Source organism: Myotis brandtii, unplaced genomic scaffold (genome assembly GCF_000412655.1).
Source record: "Myotis brandtii unplaced genomic scaffold, ASM41265v1 scaffold455, whole genome shotgun sequence".
NCBI classification, from domain to species: domain Eukaryota; kingdom Metazoa; phylum Chordata; class Mammalia; order Chiroptera; family Vespertilionidae; genus Myotis; species Myotis brandtii.
The window spans coordinates 267,620-292,499 of record NW_005367384.1 but is presented as its reverse complement, the minus strand read 5'-3'; the positions used below and the strand labels follow the sequence as shown (position 1 = coordinate 292,499).

General features: G+C 36.5%; 1 protein-coding gene across 1 annotated transcript in view; it reads right to left on the bottom strand.

Moving 5' to 3' along the window:
• The window catches only part of TRIM24 (tripartite motif containing 24), a 75,323-nt gene that overhangs the window by 31,688 nt on the left and 18,755 nt on the right, over nt 1-24,880 (bottom strand). The window contains exons 4-8 of the mRNA XM_014546700.1: nt 22,101-22,248; nt 20,187-20,319; nt 14,278-14,394; nt 10,367-10,481; nt 6,481-6,627 (exon numbers count right to left, since the gene is read on the bottom strand). Of these exons, the coding sequence (XP_014402186.1) occupies nt 6,481-6,627; nt 10,367-10,481; nt 14,278-14,394; nt 20,187-20,319; nt 22,101-22,248 (660 nt within the window). The remainder of the gene's footprint in view (nt 1-6,480; nt 6,628-10,366; nt 10,482-14,277; nt 14,395-20,186; nt 20,320-22,100; nt 22,249-24,880) is intronic.

Sequence of the window (24,880 nt, the reverse complement as noted above, 5' to 3'; positions counted from 1 at the left end):
GTAGACCTATAACAGCTTTCTTTTCAAAACATCAAAAATTTTGAGGTTAAAAAATTTTTTTTTGAGGTATAGTTCAGTTGGGTATGATGTTGAATACAAAACTAAAGAGTATCTTAAAGTGATAGGTTAAAGTCAGTTTTTTTAATTAACAAAACATCACAGAAGCACCAACTATTTGTAAAATAAAAAATTTTAACACATTTTGCTCTTTTATTTATTTTACTACTTCTTTTAAAGTAGGATTCAGAATTTAGATTAGGTGGCTAATGAGTTACAGAAAAGACAAACTAATCTCTGCTAAGAAAGTATAAGTACAGCCCACAACTAGGCCTGCTAGTTAGTGGAATGGTTCTCCTTGTTCCCATGCTTTGAGTTTCTTGTCATCATCCCCTCCACCCACATGCAGTCCTCAGTGAGTCCTTAGGTCATTCTCCCTCAGCCTTTGAAGAGTTTAGCCCCTGGTTCACTATAACCATCGTCACCATTACTCCTATCTTAATTCTTGGTGATTTTAACATCCACCTAGGTGATCTTCCTTATAGCTTGCTTCTTCTTGCACAGATACAAATACTCTCACAAACCCTAAAGGTCCTATAAGTCTTTGCTCTTACAGTTTTTCTCTGTCCTATCAATCTTACCTTACCATTATCCCTACCCTCTTACCCCTCAATTCCTCCTTATCCAGCTTAAATCCCAGGTTCAATCATCATAAACATTTCCTTGCATATACCCTCAACACTTTCTCTCTCATACTCAATTACACAAAATCCCTTTCCTCTTTTCAACCTTTTCCACAGATAAAACAAAACTTACTTCAGATCAGTCCCTAAGGTTGACTGGCTATCATATGACAGTTATTTATGTTCTGACAAACTTTTATCATTTACTTGTTTATATCATCATAGACTCACATATTCCTACTTAATTCAATGTGTTCTGATTCATTACTATAGTTATTTAGTTTGAGTTTCAAATTGGTTGATTTGCCCAGAGAGAGCCCTTTTAAGCTGGATCCCAGTCCTTTTGACATGTCCTCAGCATGTCTCTGGCAAAAGATGTTCTGGGTACAATTTGTACTTTTCTTCACTTTGCTTGGAATTTAGAAACCAAGATCTGGAATAACATTGGGCTTACTGCTTTTGTGGTGTAACACACAAACGCGCACACACACACACACACACACACACACACACACACTCATTTACGTATGTATGTATGTGTGTGTGTATATATATATAAAACTATTTCCAGATCTTTGTGTATATGTGTATAAGTATTGAGTTCATACTTATATTCTTAATTCCAATCTATTGCACCTTAGGACTATCTTTAGCAAAAATATTAGCTGCCATTACCCGCAATATATTTACTTATTTCCTCAATCCACTCACTTATTTGCTTAATATAACCAAAATTTGAAAGATTTCTGCTCACTCTCTCTGTGTTCCCCACTCATCACTTCTTATCTCTGGCTGCTAGCCTCATGCAGTGTGATCCCCCAACCATCTTCACTACCCTGAGTCCTCAGTCACCATGCTGATGAGCCCATGACGAGAAGGAAAGATGATCATTTTTCTTTAAAAACATTTTTTTTCTGTCTTTAGGCAAATATACTGACTTAGCATTTTGAGTATCTTATAGTTTTTAGTGTGGAAATTGAGCAGTATAAGCTCTTTTACCTGCCTTCCCCCCCCCAAAAAACAACAACAACACAACAACAACAATTAAATCAGAAATGTGAGTACTTCCTTAAGAGGAAATCAGCTTTAATTAAAGGAAACTTTGAGGTAAATTACTAGGACATCCATACTTTTTTCCCCTTGAGGTACTAAGCTGTAAACTTCTTCTTTTGCTGATGAAAAGCTACAAGACACAGAATTTACTTACAATTCAGATAGCTAGTATCTATTTGCCAATTTAGTGTGGCAAGGTCTAAAAGTAATGTCAAAGTTGGCCAAACTCTGCTCCTTATCTTAAGCAACATGTTTTCTGTTGTATTTTACTGCCATTCAATGTAAAAATGAGAACTCTCTTGTCAAATTACTTTTGTTGAATGTGTTGGGCTGACATTGATTAACATAATTAAATAGGCCTGGCTGGCATGGCTCAGTAGTTGAGCATTGACTTATGAACCAGCAGGTCATGGTTCGATTTCCAGTCAGGGCAAATGCCCAGATTGCGGGCTCGATTTCCAGTAAGGGGTGTGCAAGAGGCAGCAAATGAATGATTCTAGCTCTCTCTCCCTCTTCTCTCCTCTCTGAAATCAATAAAAATATATATTTTTTAAAAATTATATAGGTTTCAGCTACATAATTCCACAACACATTCTGTAGACTGTATTATGTGTTCACCATCCCAAGTCAAGTCTCCATCAAATGCAGATTTTAGATAATGCTGAGAAATCATAAAGCCTAACTAATGTAGACGATAAACAATGGTCATTAAACATACTTATTCATCTCTTCAGGCATATCTACACTTAAATGAACTCAGGTTTCACACTAAAAACTTAGGTGTTGTTCAAAAAGCAAAAAAAATTTTTTTTAAATATGAAGGATGTCCAAATAGCTTTTGAGATAGCAGTACTGTAACTGTCTTCTATTAAAGTTAAATAGACTTAAAAAATATTTCATTAAAAAATTTCATTGTTTCTAAGTTCCCAACACTATAAAAAATTAACAAAGTTTCATTTATACTTACAGCTTCTGGCAGGAGATGTTATCTGGTACCTTATTTATTATTATTATTTTTCACTATCAATTTTTCATTGAGTTCCTTAAATTCCTACTTTTAGAAGTATGATCTAATGAAATTCATAGAAAAATACACAACTGTAATAATAGTAGATGAAAGTAAATAATAGGATGATGGACATATGCATAAGAGCTTTGTAAACAGAAGGGGATTCTAACCCAGTTTTGGTCACTGGAGGCTGTGAAGAGGAAAGGAAGATAAACCTAAAATGAACATTGTAGTCTCTAAAAAGATGAACATTAGTTATTTAAGAGAAAGAATAGGCATTTTCAGAAAGGGTACCAGAACCCAGGTAAGACAGCATGGTATGTTCTGAGGATCAGAAATAAGGAATTGGCAATGAGACATTCAGGAAACATAAAAAAGGTCTTTGAAGATCAATTAGATGGGGGCGTGGAGGAAATGGAATAGGATTGTAGAATTCCTTTTTACTACTTATACCCTTAATCGTTTCTTAATCTATCTATAGTATTATAGAAATATTTACTATTAGTAAAAAGAATGCCTGTGTTTCATTCTTCTGGTCTCTCTGCTGTCAATATTTCTTACCTTCCTTCTAAATAAATGTAAGGATAACAGAAGAATCCTAAGGAAATACTGTGAAAATGTTTTAAAATATATTTAAAACTCGACTTCTGAAAGGATTCTGCTATTCCAATAGGTCTGGTCTTTTATTGACTAAAATTCCTATAGCAAAAAGATGAACTAAGAATTGCAATCCAAGATTGAAATTTAACACCAGCAAGACATTTTTTATATTTTTATGTATGTAAAAGCCATCATTCGAAGAATAACCTGAGTAGACATGGCTATGTTTACAAAGCATAAGAACTCTTAAAAACAGGTTGTATAAGATAGCAATTTTCAAATTTTTGAGACTGGAAATCCTTATAAATATGTAAAAATACATTTAAAGAATAACCTGGGTAAACATATCATATTTATAAAGTATAAGAGCTCAAAAGAATACAGTTGGCATAATATGGTGATTTTCTAGTTTTTTGAGACTGAAAATACTTCAAATGTTTAAAAATAATCATAAGCTTTAACTCTGCATGCATTACAGGCAATTTATTTTATTAATTACATCCTTTTCTAAATAGGCACTAAGGCCAACTCGAATTACATAGGCTTTTAAAAATTAGAAGAAAAAAAAACATGATCAGGAAATCTGGTAATTTTAGTTCTTTATGGTTCTCTGTGCCTATTTTCTCCTATAAGTAACAGAGAGGACAATCATCCTCTCTCCTATTTCAAAAGATCATCGAACAGATTAAGTAATCCCATCTTCTATTTCTTTTTTATTAAGATCTTCACCGGAGGATATATTCATTGGTTTGTATTGTGTGTGTTTTTGGAGAGAAAGGAGAGTAGGGATGGAGAGAGGCAGAGAGAGGGAGTGAGGGAGAATGGGAAGGAGAGAGGGAGAGAAACGAAGTTTTACAAAAAAGACCTAAAGATTAAGACTACATCGTTGATTATTATGAAAGGAAAAAATCATAAGAGTTTAATACAATTCATGATTAGAAATAGTTGCAAATCAATTTTCGAATAAATCACTCAGCATTTGGATTTAGTTTATAAAAGCTGATCCAGAAGTGCATTTCATTATTTCAAAATGGTCATTAGAAATTTCTGCCACTAGATTCCAAAAAATGGAATAGCTGAACAGAAAACTGATTTGAATATCATAATCTGATTACAAAGTATACATTTATGTGGAATCTTTAATAAAATGAAAAGGAGCAGGAATTTTTAAGAACATTTATATGGTTTTACCTCCAATGACTAAATATGTCCTACATCCTTAATACTAAAGTCCTGGTCCACAGAAAACAGTATCTGCATCACATGGGAGCTTGTTAAAAATACAAAACCTGGCTCCACTCCAAATCCACTGAACCAGAATCTTTAGGTGGTTACTATGCAATCATCATATTTTCAGTACCAAGATTCAAGACTACTATCCAAATAGTTCATCAAATCATAAAGCCACTTTTCCCTAGTAAATGGGTTGAAATATTCAGCACCATATACTGCTGAGAGAATAAACAATGTAGAAGAGGAACACAGCCTGGCTCAGATGTGTGACCTTAGGCAGGTTAAACTTAGCTCTGTACCTAGGTTTCATCACCCACACAATGAGGATGGAAAGGTATACCTATCTCATAAAAGTAACATAAAAAGTTTAAGGAAATATTACATGGAAAATGCTTTGAAATTAGTCCCTGGCACACGATAGGTAATCAGAAAATGTTTACTATTATTAAGTTCATTTGCTACTAAGATAGAGAAAACTTAGAAAAGAACAATATAGGAGTGACATGGTAGTTTTACAAATCAATTTTATCTACCTACCTACCTACCTACCTACTCTCACAATCAAAAGATTTATCAACCTGGGGCTACAAATAACTCTCTAAATAGGAGATGGAGGCTGGGAGGAAAGGCTGGAAAAATGACCACAAGGCCAAAGAGAAACAAGAGAAAGAGAGAACATGGGGGAAGGGGACAATTATTTTATCTTCCCTAGATGGATTTTCTTCTGGATAGTCCGAGCCTAGTGGTAGATGAGTGAATTTATTGAGTCCAGCCACTTGGGAGAGAGGCAATGGCTGGCACTGTACCCACTAGGGCCCTTGAGGTGCCTCTCCTCCAAAGGAGGGAAGGTTTTACATTCATTACCCACACCCCAACCCCAAATAGATGACCTGGAGCTTCTAATCTGTGAACATGAGCACGATGATAGTGCACACGCCCATCAAGAAATGCATGAAGGACTTGTGCTTCTCTATCAGCTAAAATAATATTTAAAAAAATCCAATACAGTAACACCTCGCTGTAACAGACTAATTCAGGCAAGGGGATGTCTACTAGTATTAAAGCTAAAAGTCCATTATAGAATGAAGCAGGTTTTCTGAATGCATGTGTTAATAAAGTGACAAATTAGTTTACCTGTTTCTACTTATGTAGACACATTTGTGTAATTAAAATTAAGCATATATGAAAAGTTTAATTTCACAGAAAAGTTTTCTATATGTATTACTGTAATTTTAAATTTATACTGAATAGGTCTAGTAAATGCACACATTCACCAGTCACCGAGAGTAAACAAATGCACAGGACTGGGGCATGGCTTAGCACACGTTAAAACTGCTGCAGAAAGTCATGCCACGTTAACAACAGAACCAATTACCATGCACATGAGATATGGTGTGATCATATGCTCATCATTCGCCAAACACTGTTTACAAGCAGTGGACTTTTTCATTTAAATATGTAGACCACAGCTGTAAATAATTTTATGTAATATTTATGTCGGCAAAATTACTATACAGTGTTTTTTCCCCCAACATATGGCCTGTTCGGTAGAATTTGTTAAAAATAACAGTGAATTAAAAAAAACAAAACCCTGTTAATTTAATTATAAGCAAGTCTTGGTTAAAAAGCATTTTAAAATTAACGGTGTTAATTTTCACATATAACTTATGGACTAAAAGTTTTTTCTGTTAAATCCGAAGTCCGTTAAATTGAGGGTTTACTGTATACAGGGGTGGGGGCAAAAGTAGGTTAATACAAGCCTGCAATCCAGGCATGTGCCCTGACTGGGAATCAACCCTGCAACCTTTTGGTGCACAGGACAATGCCCAACCAACTGAGACACACCAGCCAGGGCTCTCTTTATATTCTGATGGAATATTAAATGCCACACTTGGTCTATCTTACCAGTCGCTTGCTATAAAGTAGTGCTGTACTGCTGCCACTGGAAACTGCCCATTTAGAAAAATGCATGACATGTTCCAACTGTTTAGAAAGTCCAGCCACTTCCTGTTGTTGTTGCATAAGTTTTATGCGATGGTCCTTCGCCAGGCTCTAAAAAGAAAATAATTTCAAAATTAGTTCTGTCTGTAACATATCTTAATGGTCATTTTCAGATTACCATATTAGAATAATCATCACCTTTAAGAAACTGAAAATCCTCTTAGTGTTGCTTTTCCCCACTTAGTACAAAGGATCAGTCTTAATGCAGCAAAACACTGTGCTCCAAATGCTCCTTATAGCCACTGCTACCACAACCACCACGGCCTCCATGGCCCCTAACCTCCACCCTCAGTATGGTTTTATACACTGAGTGGCCAGATTATTATTACCGGCCAGATTATTATGACTACCCCATTAGTACTTGACACTTCCAAAAATACTGAATATTGAAAACTTCCTAAGCAAATACTCTCAAGGTTTTATTATTATTATTATTTGCATAACTAATTCACTTCATTGTACTGATGGGGCGGTCATAATAATCTGGCCGGTCATAATAATCTGGCCACTCAGTGTATATCTGGGACTTAGGTTTCTGTTCATGTTATCTTCTAATATCCAATAGGAACAAAACCTGTAGATTAGCTATAATACAGTAAATGCCTATTAAATTCAATACCCACAAATAAAATAAATATAACCTTTCCAGCAATCTAGTAAGTTACCAGATCACATAATTTACTCAATCCCATGATTTCACCTTTTAGGCATTCTAGTCCTCATTGCAACCATATGATAGACAACATGTATGCTTCGCATGTGGTAAAAAAGCTGTAACATTTTTTTTTTGTCTAGTGAGAGTTACATGGTGACTAATGTGCCAATGCACTCTCAGAAAAGCTACAGAAAAGCAGTACACCGAATTTCTCTCTGAGGGTTTTACCTTTCTCTAAGGAAGTACACAAGGAAGAACACAGGTTAATAAAAAGTGAAGAGCACTGAACTTGGGTTATTTTAAAGGTTTCTATCCAAAAATCTCCTTTACCTAGCAAGGAAAGAGGAAGAAAATAGGGCTTTCTACTGGCTTAAAAAAAAAAAAGTTTAAAGTAAAATTGCTATGCTCCAATATAGACTTATAGTCTCAATAAAAAAAGAACCTAGATAGATCCCAGCCATAGTCAGTTTCAAATGTTGAGAATGTACATGTGCTAAATTGAATTAAGGGAAAAACTGCAGTGACTATTAATGGCTTTGTCATATCTAATTTAAAGCTCAGAGATAACTTACTTATTAGGTTATTTCTGACCTCTGTGAAAACTGTTTCTTTGGAGGCATTCTAGAAAGAACAAATATTCTGTTTATTTTTAATTAGGTTGCAAATTGAGAATCAGAAGGTCTAGTTTCTTGGTATTCCACAGAAACAACTATTTGGTAGCCTGGCCAGGGTAGCTCAGTGGTTGAGCATCGACCCATGAAGCAATAGGTCACTTGTTTGATTCCTGGTCAGGGCACATGCCCAGATTGCGGGCTCGATCCCTAGTAGGGGGCGGGCAGGAGGCAGCCAATCGATGTTCCTCTCTCTCTCTCTCCTCTCTCTCTCTCTCTCTCTCTCTCTCTCTCTCTCTCTATATATATATATATATGATCAGTAAAAACATTTTTAAACAGTTCTATAAAAACTGTAAGGCAATACGTTGATTAAAAATAATACTGATGACTAAGTTTATTCCTAGAGATTGGGAATTTGGTCGTATTTTGTTTCTATATTCTTCTTATTTTTTTAATCTGCAAGTAATTTTGATTTACAGTGAAGTTTGGAAACAACCACAGCCACTACTGATCTCTGAGAAAACAATTTGAAGTCACTTTTTATTTTAAGTAGAGCTTTGAAAACATTTTAAATTGTTTAAATGCAGCTTTTAAAACAGAAACAGAGAACCTTGAAAAGATAGTTACCGTAAATAAGGTCTGATTCTTCCTGGACAGAATAATTCTTCACTAAATAAGTATTTGATTATAAAAGAATAAAGTATTATTTTAGTCTTTGTTTCCAGTATGGTTGCTAAACCATGGTAGTGGCCTTGCTTTGCAGGGGACAAAACTTTCTAACAAAGACCTTATAGTTTTGTCAACTATAAGATAAAGATGTTGGCTCTGGCCGGTTTGGTTCAGTGCATAGAGTGTCGGCCTGAGGATTGAAGGGTCAAGGGCATGTACTTCAGTTGCAGGCTTGATCCCCCAGCTCTGATCAGGGTACATGCAATGGAAAAATATCCTTGGGTGAGGATTAACAACAACAAAAAGATGTTGAACTAAATTATTTCTAGGAGTTTTTTTTCTAATCTTCAAACATGACAATTCTTTTACTCTTTTCTCATTCTAAATTGCTTCTTTACTGTGAATTCCTCTGTATCAATATACTAAAAAAATTCTAAAATACCATGCAATTAATATGTTAATATACCATATAGAAGTTGTAACCTCTATATATTTGAAGTCAAGCAGTGAATTTGGATCTTGACCTTCAGGAACATAAAACAGCTGATGAAGATAGTAATATCTTTCTTATCTTCGGTGGGAAACAACTATCCAAAATGCCCTGGCTTTAGCAATTAACACTATAAAATGTTAAGGGCAGGAGGCACCTCCTTTTACCTAATATCTCATAAGGTTAAATGTATATAGTTGAGAACTAAACATAGCTAATTAGTGTATCTTTCCAAAATTTTGTTCAATTGCACTCCAACCCTTTGGTGATGCAAAACTGTCACTTCAATGAATCTCTAAAATGATTCATCTCTTCAATATTTACAGAGTTTCTCCTGCAAGCAAGGCATTATGTTAGACACTGTGGAGTAAATAATAATAATTAACAAAATTCCTAGTGGGAGTATCAACCTACTTGCTAGGTGGGAAGCTGCGGATTCATGAATTGTTTAATGTAGCCAATTAGATCTTCAAATTGAGTTTTTTTAATACTTCAAATTGAGTTTTTAAAATACTTCACACGAAAAGTTTCTAATAATTCAGTTATGTACATTTACCTTACAGGGTATGTCAGAAGCTCAAAAATGCTTAAATTTTTTTGTTCAGAATTATTTTATTTGGAAATCAACTGAAATATAATAAAGAATTATAATCTATAAAAAAATCATAACTCTGGCCTGTGTGTGCAGTGGTTAGAGCACTGGCCCGCACACCAAAGGGTCCTGGTCAAGGGCACGTACCTGGGTTGCAGGTTCGATCCCTGCCCATGTTGGGCCTTGTGCAGGAAGCAACCAACCGATGTGACTCTCTCACATCAATGTTTCTCTCTCTTTCTCTCTCTCCCTCCCTCCCCTCTATTCTCTCTAAAAATCAATGGAAAAAATATCCTCAGGTGAGGATTAACAAAAAACAAAACTAACATCATGATATAATTTGGTTTAAAAAATTATTACTGGATATACCAAAATAAATGTATTTTCTATCCTTTCTATAAATAGCCCAAGTTCTGGAAATCTCATATAGCATATATGGGCATCAACCGCATATATGCTATTAAATAACAGAACCCATTCATATTTGCCCTCAGTTAAACTTTCTTAATGTGGATTCACTCTAATTTTTCAGGCTACAGTACTATAAAGATTGACATTAAAAAAAAAAAAAAAAGACATTCAAACTGTTTTATAAAGCCATAAATCATCAGCTTGACAATGCAGAGCCTGGCAAAGGAAAACATGGGAACAGAGAAGAAATACTACTGAATCATAAAACAATTATATGAAAAAGGCTTTGATTTCAAATTTGCAAATACATATGAAATTCTATTAAATCGTACTAGTATGCTGCATTAACAGTAACTTACCTCAAGCTGATGCAGTAGAGCTTTTCCTTTTTTATTTATTTCTACCATCAATGTAAATATAGCAACTTTAATATCTTGTTCCACTTGCTTTTGATTTTGATTTACTTCAATTATCCTGAAAATTAAATGAAGAGAGGAAATATAAGGCAGGAAAATTGTTTTACAATATTTAAAATTGATTTTTTAAGGTCTAAATTAGACCAAAATGTTTTCAGCACTTAAAAGCTCAGCTATTTCTAGTATGCTTCAGTTTAAATTGACTTTCTTGAAAACAATACAGCAGAAATCCTATTCTTCTGAAAGACATAGTCATTTAATTCAACCTTAAAATCAAAAGGCATAAAAAACATTTTAAGAAAATATGCTTTGGAAAGATTATGGTAACACCCAGGAAAATCAATACTCAGCCTAAAAAGATGATAAAGAAAACCATGAATCTGAAAGATTTCTATTTTATTCACTGCAACTAAGAAGTAGGAAAGGGTAAATGTGTCACTTTTATTTAGTCATGTGAACTACTACAGTACCCATTATACCTGAATAGAAGAATAACAGACAATAGTAGTTTGTTACTTTTAATAACACATTTGTCTTTAAATAAGCAGCCAAATAACTACTTTATGTTTAATCAACCACCAAATATGTTTTTTCCTTTGATTAGAAAAAATGGAAATGCTGTTTTCATAGAGATCAAGAACAGAAAGAAAATACATAGCATTACACCAGAATATCTTATAGAAGCAGAAAAGAATAATGGGGAACCCACTGAATATTATAAGAGAAATAAAAAGCTTCTTTTCTTCTGTTTCTCCCATAGTTACCTTCCAAGACTAAAAAGGCAGAGATTTTATTCTCTGTTGGAAAATCTTCAAGATAATTATTTAACATCAATATTGGCTAGAGGATCAAAAAAACTAATATAAATCCTCGTGATTGTAGGACAGGATAAAAAAGGGGCAACCAGTACCATGTTTGCACATGTGTGAAAATGAATGGTCAAGTAAGTCAGTCTAGTAAATTTAATCCTCCTATAATCAGGTAGGCAAATAAAGATATAAGCAATTAACACCTAATCCAAAGATTCTTAATTTTTCCAATTCAAAAACCAAAATACTAAAAAAATAAAAGCCCACCAAATTTGGATAATTCACACTAATTTTAAGTCCAGAAATTTTCACACATATATGGTCAACTGATATTCTACAAAGGTGCCAAGGCAATTCAGTAGCAACAGAAGAGTTTTGTCAACAAATGGGAGTTGGAGCAAATGGACATCCATATGTCAATTTAAAAAAAAGGAAATACTGTATATATTGTGAAAGAATAAGAAAAAAGTCAAAATGGTAAACTTCACCAAGGGTGGATCTTTCACATAAAATTAGTTATCTTACAATTGCTACCATTTGCTACTAGATCAGCTGTGGGCAAACTACGGCCCGCGGGCCGGATCCGGCCCGTTTGAAATGAATAAAACTAAAAAAAAAAAAAGACCGTACCCTTTTATGTAATGATGTTTACTTTGAATTTATATTAGTTCACACAAACACTCCATCCATGCTTTTGTTCCGGCCCTCCGGTCCAGTTTAAGAACCCATTGTGGCCCTCGAGTCAAAAAGTTTGCCCACCCCTGAACTAGATGGTAGAAATGACTATCATTATCTCTCCTTATCTACACTAATAAAAGAGAAACATGGTAATTAGCGTACGACCGCTACCCTTTTCATTGGCTAATCAGTGAGTATATGCAAATTAACTGACAACCAAGATGGTGGCTAATTTGCATATGTCGGCTCCAAGCCACAGACTGAGGCTTTAGGCCTAGGCCAGGGAGGAGCCAACCAGCGATCGGCGGTGGCGGCGGCGAGCTGGGGGTGCCCTGGCCCAGGCCTAAAGCCTCGAGCAGAGGCTTTAGGCTTGGGCCGGGGAGGAGCCAGCCAACGATTGTTGATGGCGGCAGAGGCAGGGAACCAGGGCGGAGCCAGCCGGCAATTGTTGACTTGCAGTGGCTGCAACAGTGTGGTGATGGGGCTGGTGCCTTCCCCTGATCGGCCCGGTCGCCTTCCACAAAGGGAGGCCAGACTGCGGCTTAGGCCCGCTTCCCAAGGGGAGCAGGGAGCAGGTAGTAGGACATCCCCTAGGGCTCCCAGTATGTGATAGGGGGCAAGCTGGGCTGAGGGAACCCCCTCCCCAGTGCACAAATTTTTGTGCACCGGGCCCCTAGTCCTATCTAATAAAGAGGGAATATGCTAATTGACTGTCCCACCCTCAAAGATGGCGGCGCCCACAGCCACAAGATGGCTGGCAGTTGTGGGTGATCAGGCCAGCAGGGGTGGAGAGTTAGGGGCGACCAGGCCAGCAGGGGAGGGCAGTTGGGGGTGACCGGGCTGGCAGGGGAGCAGTTACATGTTGATCAAGCTGGCAGGGGAGTGGTTCGGGGGTGATCAGGCTGGCAGGCAGAAGCGGTTAGGGGCAATCAGGCAGGCAGGCAGGCGAGTGTTTGGGAGCCAGCAGTCCCGGATTTTGAGAGGGATGTCGGACTGCCTGTTTAGTTATGGGATCGGGCCTAAACGGGCAGTCGGACATCCCCCAAGGGGTCTCAGATTGGAGAGGGTGCAGGCTGGGCTGAGGGACACCCCTACCCCCCAGGGCACAAATTTTGTGCACTGGGCCTCTAGTTCTATAAATATTAATTACAAGTTTTCAATTACTCAGTTACAAAATATTTTTAACCCACCAATTCACCAATTATTCTACTTGGAAAAGTACAGTATTGTGATTAAAATATGGTAAGGGAAATCATGTTTGGTTAACGATAGTTATGTGAAAGAGAAAGGTAATATGAAATGAGAGCTGATCAGAATAATAAAAACTGACACACTAAAACTGTTACTACCACAATATATAATGACTAGCTATACTACTACTAATAGGACACCAAAAAAAGTTAACTTACATTGAAGAATTTTTTTTTAAAACAAGGAATTCCTTGAAAAAAATTCCCAAATGCCCAACCCTAGTCATGTTCCAAAATTATAAGAATAACAGTTTATGATTGCTCTTATGGAAGATGAACCACAAAAACCTTACAAAATTTTCTGAGAACAGCACTCAAATCCCCTGTAAGGCCTCTCTTATCCAGCTCTTTCTAATAAGAAAGATCATTTCTTGATCTGTTTAGGCAGACACGTTAAAAGAAAGGGGATACGGAATTTCATAGGTGTTGTAAAGGTTGCAAAATGTCAGTGTGTGCCCCAAATGGGATAAAAAAAAAAAGGAGCTAGACAAACTCCCTCTTCCCCACAGAGGCCAGTGGTTTCCTCCACCAATCACTGAATTGTGAGACGGGAGCCTTGGACAAACGGAAGACAAAAACATAATAGATAATATGTAGAAACTGTGTAATATTGTACCTGACAAGGAATAAAAGGTGTGTGAAACAGTGTAACAATCCCTGCCTCCTGGTCCAAATGTCTCCAATTCATTGCAGTTAAGATGACAGCCCAGAGGGGTTATCTCAAAGTTTAGCAATTCTTAAAATAGCATTTATGTATATAATCAAGTGTTAAAATATTTTACACTAGCAAAAACAGTTGATTTTATCTTTAAAATCCTGGTATTTCTTTAAAATTGAAAAACACTGATAATGATGAATTATCGATAACTTAAGTGAGCTGCTATAAATGCAGTGTGTCATCAAAATAATTTTAAATTTCATGGCTGAAAAGATGCTTTCAAACCCAAACATTCCAGAAATCCAAAATTTTGTAGAAGTCTTATTAACTGTTATTCGAGTCATCTGGCAGCTTACTTAGATCTATTTCACCATGAGTTAAATAAAATGTTCTAAAAGTGAGTATACTTAACACATTATATAAAGATGATTTATTATAATACCATAAATGTAAATTTACCTGTTCTGGATCTGATTTCCTGTGAATTTGATGTACTTTGTTTTTTCCATCAATTTGGTGATTAGTGTATCTATGATCACTTTCTGATTCTGAAAAGCTTCTTCTATAAATTGATATCTGAAGAAATAAATAAATAATTCAATTATCACATGAATTAATCTGTGTAAAATGAGGAAAAGCCCCAAAGCAAAGATATAATAGAAAACTATTTAAGATAATAAGAGTATAAAGAATATAAACAATCAGTTAAAATACAAAATATAGGTGGCCCCCAAAAAATGTATACACACACTTTGAATAATTACAAAGGCAGTATTAATTAAAATACATTTCATTGTCAAAATTGAGCTATCAGCTGTTAAAGTGTGTATACATTTGGGGGGGGGGCACTCTGTATATCCCTATAAGGCAAATTTTCCCTCTTGTGGAAATTATCCCTTAAGAAAGAGGGAGTCTAGCCCTGGCTGGTTTGGCTCAGTGGATAGAGCATTGGCCTGTGGATGGAAGGGTCCCAGGTTTGATTCAGGTCAGGGTACATACCTAGGTTGCAGGCTCCTCCCTGGCCTGGGCCATGGTCAGGGCACATGCAGGAGGCAACCAATCAATGTGTTTCTCGCACATCGATATTTTTCCCTGTATTTCCCTCTCTCTCTTCCACACTCTCTAAAAATCAATGGAAAATATCCTTGAGGATTTAAAAAAAAGAAAAAAGAAAAAGAAAAGGAATGGGGAGTCTTTACAGATATTATTCAAGGACACTCTTTAAATTATTTTGAAAATTTGGGAGACACACATGCATTATCACGGTTTTAGAGGATTACAGAGCTCACTTGGCCAAAAAGTAATAACAAATATTTAGGCAGATTTAACTATTTTACAATTTCATAATTATGAAAGTTTGATGCTTATAAACATTTTGAAGATCATTTTAAAATAAGCCCTTTTAAAATATTTAACTTAGAAGTGAAGATGATAGCCTCTGACAAATAAGATGACTCAAGAGTATCTTAAGAGAAAGACTGATGTAAATGATACATATGAAGATTTTCATTGGAAGTTTTTCATAAAATGTATAAATACAGTATTTTACATAATGTAATTTGAAAGTATAATTAAATTAAATATAAAGAGGGTGGTCAAAGTTAGAAAAAAAGAAAACAGATAATTTCATTCAATTTCCTTTGTACTTAATCATATTTGTAAACCATGACTGTTTAAATTCCTTCTTAGGTAACAAGATTTTTATTTTAAACTTTTTTTCATTACTACGCTGTTTGGGATCCTAATACAGTGTAATGTTGAATGAAATGGTCAAAATGGTCATCTTTATCTTCTTCCTAAACTCAAAGTAAAAACTTTGAATATTCCATTTATGATGTTTACTAGTTCTTTTCATAATCTTTAGCAGGTTTGGGAAATTTCCTTTTATTCCTAGTTTGCTAAGATATACACACACACACACACACACACACACACATATATATACATATATATGTTTAAATGTTTTCATATTGATTTTAGAGAAAGAGGAAGTTAGAGGGAGAAACATCTATCAATTGCCTCTGTATGCACCCTGACGGGACAGAACCCACAACCTGAGCATGTGCCATGACTGGGTATTGAACCGGTGACCTTTTGGTGCACAGGACGATGCTCTACCTAGCCACACCAGCCAGGGCAATCATGGGTTATATTTTTAATTTAATGTTTCTTCTGCCTCTACTGAGATGGTTATATAATTTTTCCTTTATTCTTTAAATATATGAATTACATGATGATTTTCAGATGTTAAATAAACTTTGTATTACTAATAAGGCCAACTTGGTTGTGATTACATTATCCAAAAATCATAATACTACTGAATTTGGTTTCCCAATTTATCTCTTAGAATTTTATTATTCAACTAGAGGCCCAGTGCACGAAATCTGTGCATGGGGGGTGTCCCTCAGCCCGGCATGCACCCTTTCCAATCCGGGACCCCTCGGGTGACGTCCGACTACCGGTTTAGGACTGATCCCCTTTGGTATCGGGCCTAAACCGGCAGTCAGACATCCCTCTCGAAATCCAGAACCACTGGCTCCTAACCACTCACCTGCCTGCCTAATGCCCCCAACTGCCCTCCCCTGCTGGCCTGGTCGCCCCCAGCGGCCCTCCCCTGCCAGCCTGATATCGCCCCTAACTGCTCTCCCCTGCTGGCCTGATCGCCCCTAGCTGCCTCTGCCTGGGTCCCCACCACATGGCTTTGTCTGGAAGATGGCCCGTCGGCCTGGTCTAATTAGCATATTACCCTTTTATTAGTATAGATTACAGTTTACATTCAATATTATTTTGTATTAGTTTCAGGTGTACAGCATAGTGGGTAAACAATAATATACTTTACAACTGCTTAGAATTTTTAGGTTCATCTCATGGGTGAGACTACTCTGTAATTTTCTATTTTTACTCCTCATAATCAGTGAAGTTTACCTGGATTTGTATTTTACTTTATGGGAAAATTATAAATCATGGATTTACATGAAATTGAAGGACTAATCTAATTTTCTATTTTTTTTTGTACTAGTTTTGGTAAGCTGTACTTTCTAAGAATTATCCCATTTCATGTAAAAATTTTCTATCCTTTTTAATTTTTTAAATATATTTTTCACTATTGATAGTAGTACAGATATCTCCCATTTTTACAGATATCCTTTTATATTTTTTAATTCCTTTACAAAATACCCCCTTATTCCTATTATTTGGGCCTGCTCCCTTCTTAATCACTCATAAAAAGATTTGGTAATTTTACTAGTCTTTCTGAAAGATCCAATTTTTGGCTTTGACTATTTCATTAATTTCTGCACTTGTCTTTATTATATCCCTTTCCCCACTTACTTAAGGTTTAATTTACTCATTCTAACTTGAGATAAATGTTTAACACATTCATTTTTTAATCCTATTTAATATATGCAATTGTATATTTCTTTCTAATCATGGTTTTAGCAGTATATTTCAGAAATATTTTCATTATCATTCAGATAAAAATATTTTCTAGTATACTATATCAGGATTTCTTTTTTTACACTTTGTTAATTAATTCTGAAATAATTTTAAAGATAAATTTGCAATAGTACAGAGTTCTCACATATACCTTTACACTGCTTAGCTTTTCAAATATTGCCTCCTCAACAGCCCTTTAATTCCTTAATAATTAGTATGCCATTTCCTAAAAAGGATCTTCTATTGTTTACCCATAATTATAGGAAAACTGACAGTGAGATAATACTTACATCTAATCTACAGACCATATACCAATTATGTCATTTGTCTCACTAATGTCCTCTATATTTCTTCTCCCTCTAATCCAGGATACCATCCAGGATAATACATCATTACATTTTGTTTTCATGTGAACTGTATTCCTTCATTTTCAAATATTTGAAGATTTTTCTCATCTATTATTATTTTCCAGATTAACTGCAGAGTTTACACAAGACTTTATATGATTTTAATCCTTTGAAATTTAAGACTGCTCTGGCATGATTAAATTCTTCCTATTTATGTTTGAAAAGAATGTGTATTGGGTACAGTATTTCTTAATGTCCATGAGGTTACTTATTAATTGTTATTTGAATTTTATGGAAATATCCTTATTTTTAGTGTGCTTGTTTTGTCAATTATTGAGATGTTAAATTTCCCACTCTAACTGTAGATTTGTTTATTTGTTCTAAGTTGTTATTTTTCTTTACATATTTTTCTTTTTATTATTTTCTTTTTCTCTCTATATTTTAAAGGGCATAAATTTAGAACTGTTGTATCTTTTAGATGAAGAAAACCATTTTTCATTATAAAGTTTCCCCCTTTATCTCAATGCATTTTGCTATGCCAACTTGCCTTTGGTTGGTGTTTGTATGGCACATCTTTACCTGTCCTTTTTATATACTCAGGTTTTAGATGTTTCTGCAACAGAATTTCTATTTTCTTCTTATCCAGCCTGAAATATTTTGAACATTTTATCTATTTAAATTTATTATAATTACAATACATTTATAGATCTATCAAGTTCTAATTTAATCTGCTCTTTGTTGCTTTTTCTTTCTTTGACCTGTGTTTAGACCAGCCGTGGGCAAACTATGGCCCGCGGGCCGGATCCGGCCCGTGTGAAATGAATAAAACTAAAAAAAAAAAAAGACCATACCCTTTTTATGTAATGATGTTTACTTTGAATTTATATTAGTTCACACAAACACTCCATCCATGCTTTTGTTCCGGCCCTCCGGTCCAGTTTAAGAACCCATTGTGGCCCTCGAGTCAAAAAGTTTGCCCACCCCTGGTTTAGACTGATTAATTATTAATTATTCTATTCTCCCCCCAACAAATACTTTTACTATTCTTTCAGTGACTACTCCAGATATTACACAACACAGATCTTGACTTATCACCTAATAGTGATTTTTATATTTTTACCCTCCATCCTAAATTATTCATAAGCCTTAGACCATGAACTCCACATCCTCCTAACACCGTGGTCGGCAAACTGCGGCTCGGGAGCCACATGTGGCTCTTTGGCCCCTTGAGTGTGGTTCTTCCTAAGCCTTAGGAGTACCCTAATTAAGTTAATAACAATGTACCTACCTATATAGTTTAAGTTTAAAAAATCTGGCTCTCAAAAGAAATTTCAATCGTTGCACTGTTGATATTTGGCTCTGTTGACTAATGAGTTTGCCGACCACTGTCCTAACATGTCTGCTGTGTGATATACAACACACATAATGCAAACCAACTAGATATTTTTATTGCTTTCTAAGTCAATATTTATTCAGATTTACAAATGCTTATTTTAACTGCTCTTATTCTGCCACGCATCATCTCCCATTTTTTTCTGTCTAAAGTGTACTTTAGCCCAGCCAGCATGGCTCAGTGGTTGAGCATCAACCTATGAACCAGCAGGTCATGGTTCGATTCCCCGTCAAGGGCACATACCTGGGGTTTTGGGCTCAATCCCCAATAGGGGGCGTGCAGGAGGCAGCCGATCAATGATTTTCTCTCATTATTGATGTTTCTATCTCTCACTCCCTTTTCCTTCCTCTCTGAAATAAAAATATATAAAAATTTAAAAAATAAAATAAGTAAAACAATATGTGGGGGCTAGTGGTTCTTAGCTCAGGGTGATCTTGCTCCCAGGACCATGCATTTTTAGTTGTGACAACTGGGAGGATGCCACTGGAATCTAGTGAATAGAGGTCAAAGATGCAGCTAAATACCACATAAAGCATCGAACAGCCCCCACACAAGAATTATCTCTGACCCAAAATGTCAATAGTGCCAAAGTTGAAATATCCTATATGATAAAAGCCTAATATGCCAAGTGTCCGGTCGTCCGTTCAACCAATCAAAGCGTAATATGCTAATGATATGCTAAGGTTGCTCAACCACTCGCTATGACATGCACTGACCACCAGGGGGCAGACGATCAATGGGTCAACCAGTCGCTATGATGTACACTGACCACCAGTGGGCAGATGATCAACCAGTCAACCAGTCGCTATGATGTGCACTAACCACCAGAGGGTAGATGCTCAATGCTGGATCTGCCCCCTGGTGATCAGTGCGCTCCCACAGGGGGAGCACCGCTCAGCCAGAAGCCAGGCTCACGGCTGGCGAATGCAGCGGTAGTGGCAGGAGACTCTCCCGCCTCTGCAGCAGTCAGACATCCCCCAAGTGCTCCCGGACTGCGAGAGGGTGGAGGCTAAGCTGAGGGACCCCCCCACCCCCCACATCCCAGTGCATGAATTTCATGCAACAGGCCTCTAGTTCCTGAATAGGCCAAACAAAACATTATCTGCAGACTGCCATTTGGTTGGGTGCCAGCAGTCCTCTACTTTCATAAAGCTATATTACAAATCTATGTATATAATGAAAGATGTTGGTACCTATGCTCTTTATGTTCTAATAACTGGCAATCCCGACATGTCAGTTTGTCGCATGTTTCACAGTAAAGCTTTAGCTGCTCCTTCTTATGAAAGGGACAAAATACTGGTCGCTGACTGGTCACACCAACTGCTTCTAGAGAAACAATGAGAGCCAAAAAAAAGAAAATTAATGTAATTGAATAGTAAATACTTAGATTCTACTGAGATATAAAAGAACTACAAACAATTTCATCAACAACATCACTACTTCTAGGTTTTACATCTGTTAAAATGTTAAGTATTCTTGGCATTTCAGAAAGAAAATATAAATGAGCTCTTCACTTTTCAATGTGTAAATTCCAATTATAATTCAGAAAAAAATGTGGTTAAAAATATGCTTTATAAAATTAAAAAATCTTAATGTCCCAGATAAGTGAGTGTGAACCAATTTGATGTTTTTTTATTCCAAGTACGGGGGGACATTTTTAAAAATGCAATTCAGAAAATATAATAAAGATGTGGTTAAAAGAAATTTTACCACTTTTGCAAAAATACTAACAAAGGATACCCATCAACACAAGTAATTATAAAGTTTTCACTATTATACAGTCATCCATGTAACTTTACAATAGTTAACCAGCATAGGAATAAAATTGGGCAATACTTACTATAATGTTAAATGGAAAAAATCAGAATACAAATAAATATGATTAATTAAAGTTATCTAATAATTTAAAGTAAAATCCAAACATTTCAGAAATAATCTCACCTTCAGAGATAATCAATATTAATAACCTGGTATGTGTTCCTTTGGCTGTTTTTCTACATAACTATATATATTAGTGGGTATTTTGTTTTATAAAATTTAAAAAATAGCACTATACTTATTGTCTTGTAAACTGTTTTTTTTTCCCCCACTTACCTCTATGTTAGCTATCTTTCTATGTTAGTAAATACATCTATGTATTAACTATACTAGAGGCCCAGTGCACGGATTCGTGCACACTGAAAGGAAATTAATTAGAAGGTGGCTGGCAGGGCAGGACTGGGCGAGATGGGCTGGACACGCCCTGGAGCCAACCTCCTGCTGTCCCTCTCCAGCCGGCTGCACCTGGGGCGGTGGCAGGGCTCCAAGGGCATCTGTGGAGTGAGCAGGGTCCCTCTGGCAGGCAGGGTCCCTCGGCCTGGCCTGAGGGGATTGGGCCAAAACCGGCAGTCTGAAATCCCCCGAGGGGACCTGGAGTGCAAGAGGGCACTCTGCAAAGTTGCTGTCGCTCGGCAGCTCCTGCGTTAAGTGTCTGCCCCCTGGTGGTCAGAGCGCGTCATAGCTACCAGTTGGACGGTCACTTAGGCTTTTGTATATATAGACAGTATTCCATCAAAAGGATATACTACCTGATAGTGGGCATTTAAATGTTTCTCATTTTTCAATATTGTGTGTTAGTGTTGAAACAAACAAATGAAATGTAAAAGTCATTGAATGTTTCTGTGAGACAAATTCCTAGTAAAAGAATTGTTGGGCCAAATGGTAATTTATATATACATAATTAAATAGTACTCCAAAAAACTGTACCAATTTGTACTCCTACTCGGGTAGACTATTAGCTTACTAATAAGGTTTTCTCAGTATTTTTAATCTTCACCAATTTTATTTTAAAAAGAAAGAAATATTTCACAATCTTTAGGTGCATTTCTTTAATAACGGAGATGGAAACTTGACACATTCATCAACCATTTGCATTTCTTTTAAGAGTCTGTTTATAACCTCTTATTTTTCTGTCCAATTCTCTTCACAACTTGTAAACACATTTAATATTTTTTTCCAAGCACATGATATTGCTTATAAGTGTATCAAAACATGTCAGCGTAGAAAGGCAAAAAAAAAAAATGGTGGGAGGAATAGAGAAAAAGAGATTAAAAGAACTAATTCATTACCTGGAGATACTTCCTCTTTCTGCCTCACAGTATGGTCTTTTGTGAACTTCACCCTTTGATGAGCTCTGATGCATGTCTTACAGAGCCATTCAACACACTCTACACAAAACCCATTAGCTTCTGCATTGTCCTCACAGCTTGTACATACCTAAAAGAAACATATCACATCAATTTTTGAGAAAAATGAAAAGGTGGTCACACTAGTCATATGGAAATGATACAACCATACTTGACTCTATCAGTTATCTTCTAAACAGGGTTTGTAAATTTAAACTGACATTATGCTTATTTATTTTGTTTTGTTAATCCTTACTCGAGGATATTTTTTCCACTGAATTTTAGACAGAGTGGAAGGGAGGGGGTGAGACACAGAGAGAGAAATATCAATTGGTTGCCTCCCACACATGCCGTGACCTGAGGCCAGGATCGAGCCTGCAACCAAGGTATGTGCCCGTGATCAGAATCGAAACCAGGACCCTTCAGTCTGAGGGCCAATGCTCTAACAACTGATAAAACTGGCTAGGGCCTGACATTATGTTTTAAACTATAAACATATGAAATGGAAATATAAGGACACTGTCCTTAGTACCATACAGCAAATATTGCAGGCACTATGCTAAGTGTTGAGGTTACAACAATCAGGAAAAGCAAGCACAGTGCCTGCTCTTGTGATACCAAGTCTCACAGATGGAATATGGGTTGAAATCCCAGTTCCCCCACTTACCAGCTGAGTACTCTTGGGCAGGTTATTTAGAATGCTTATGCTTATTTATTTAAGATTTTTAAATTGATTTTGAGGGAGAGAGGAAGGGAAATGGGGAGAGAAGGAGAAACATTGATGTGAGAGGTAAACATCGATTGGCTGTCTCTGCATGCCCCGCACCAGGGATCAAGCCCGAAACCCAGGTTATGTGCCCTGAATGAGAATCAAACCTGCAACTTTTTGTTGCACAGGATGCCGCCCAACCGAGCCACATAGGCCAGGCCTAGAATGCTCATGTTTGAAATGATGGTAGTAATACAGAATTTACTGAGTAGTTGTGAAGATTAAATATGAGACAAACATTACTGGAATAATCACACTAATACATAATTACAAACTGAGAAGTGCTGTAAAAGAAAAGGTATGAGACACTGTTAACAACATGCAGTTGGGGAAACTGATTTCACTTTAGTGGGGTTGCAGAGACGGGGAAAAGTGAGAGGTGAGATTACTCAGACAAGGCTTTCTCTAAGGAGATCATATTAGCACCAAAATATGAAAGTTGAGTCATCAATTACTGATGACAAGCCTTTTAGGCAGAGAGAACAGTATGTACAAAAGCCTCCAGCAAAAAGACCATAGCAGGTTCAAAGTGCTGACAGAAAAGTAGTATGGCTAAAGTGGAGAGATTAAGGGGAAGACTGGCAAGAGAAGCTGGTGACATAGCAGGCAACAGCCAGGTCAAACAGGATCACAAGACAATTTGGTCTCTGACTAAATAAGTCTCCTAAAAGCTTTTAAGCAGTTAAGTGAAATGGCCAAATATGCATTTTTAAAATCACCACCACTGCAATTGTAGACATGAGATTAAAAAGGGGGCAAGTGTTCCAGCATAGAGACAAATAGGAGGCTTTTTCAGTGGTTTAGGTGAAAATGGGAGGAAGTGGAGATAAATAAGGAGACTTAGAAAGTAAAACAGCCTGGCTGGAGTGGTTCAGTGGTTGAGCGTCGACCTAGGAACCAGGAGGTCACGGTTTGATTCCTGATCGGGACATATGCCTGGGTTGTGAGGATCCCCCCCAGTGTGGGGCATGACGGAGGCAGCTGATGAATGATTCTCTCTCTCTCAGTGTTGATGTTTCTAGCTCTCTTTCCTCTCCCTTCCTCTTTAAATTATATATATATATATATGGAAGTAAAACAGACTGGTTTGTAGAATGCCCAGCATATGGGAGGTAAAGAAGATAACCCCTATTTTTCCAGCTTAGATTACACCATGTACATAGTTTTTCCAGTTACACAACCTATAAATTGTTATTATATCATTAGTGATTGAGGGATGGAAAAATTTCCTCCTCAGTCAGTGGTTTACATTAGCCGAATTCCAAGTTACCTGGACAATATTTCTATTAACTAAAACCTCCCTTTTTTAGGTCTTATCATCTTCAACCTTTCTAACATCATTTGATGCCACTCACTCCTACTTCCTAGAAATCATTTGGATTCCTCGAAACCTCCGGATCCACTTATCTGTCTGAATGCCCCTGAATTGTACCACCACTCTTTTTCCTTTGATTCTGTAGATTTTTGTTGGATGTTGAGATTGGTCTCATCCACTCTCTTAGCTTCAACTGTCACTTCAATAAGGATGCCCCCCCTAAAACAGTCTCCACACAATGCTTCAAAAACGAATAAAGGATCTCTACGTATATGGCTAGGAAGGGATCTCTAATACTATATAAAGTAAAATTTAAAAAGAAAAGTGAAAAAGCAAGCATACCACTGCTTGTTTAAGAAAAGATGGGGTTTGGGTGGGATGCCTTGCTTATATGGTTAAAACATAAAATTACTCAAAATTATATATAAATAATATTAAAAATCCTATCTAATAAAAGAGAAACATGGTAATTAGCCGTACCTCCACTACCCTTCCCATTGGCTAATCAGGGCGATATGCAAATTAACTGCCAACCAAGATGGCGGCCGGCAGCCAGGCAGCTTGAAGCTAACATGAGGCTTACTTACTTCAGTGATGGAGGAAGCCAACGTTCCCTGCCTGCCGCTGCCGGCCTCTGAG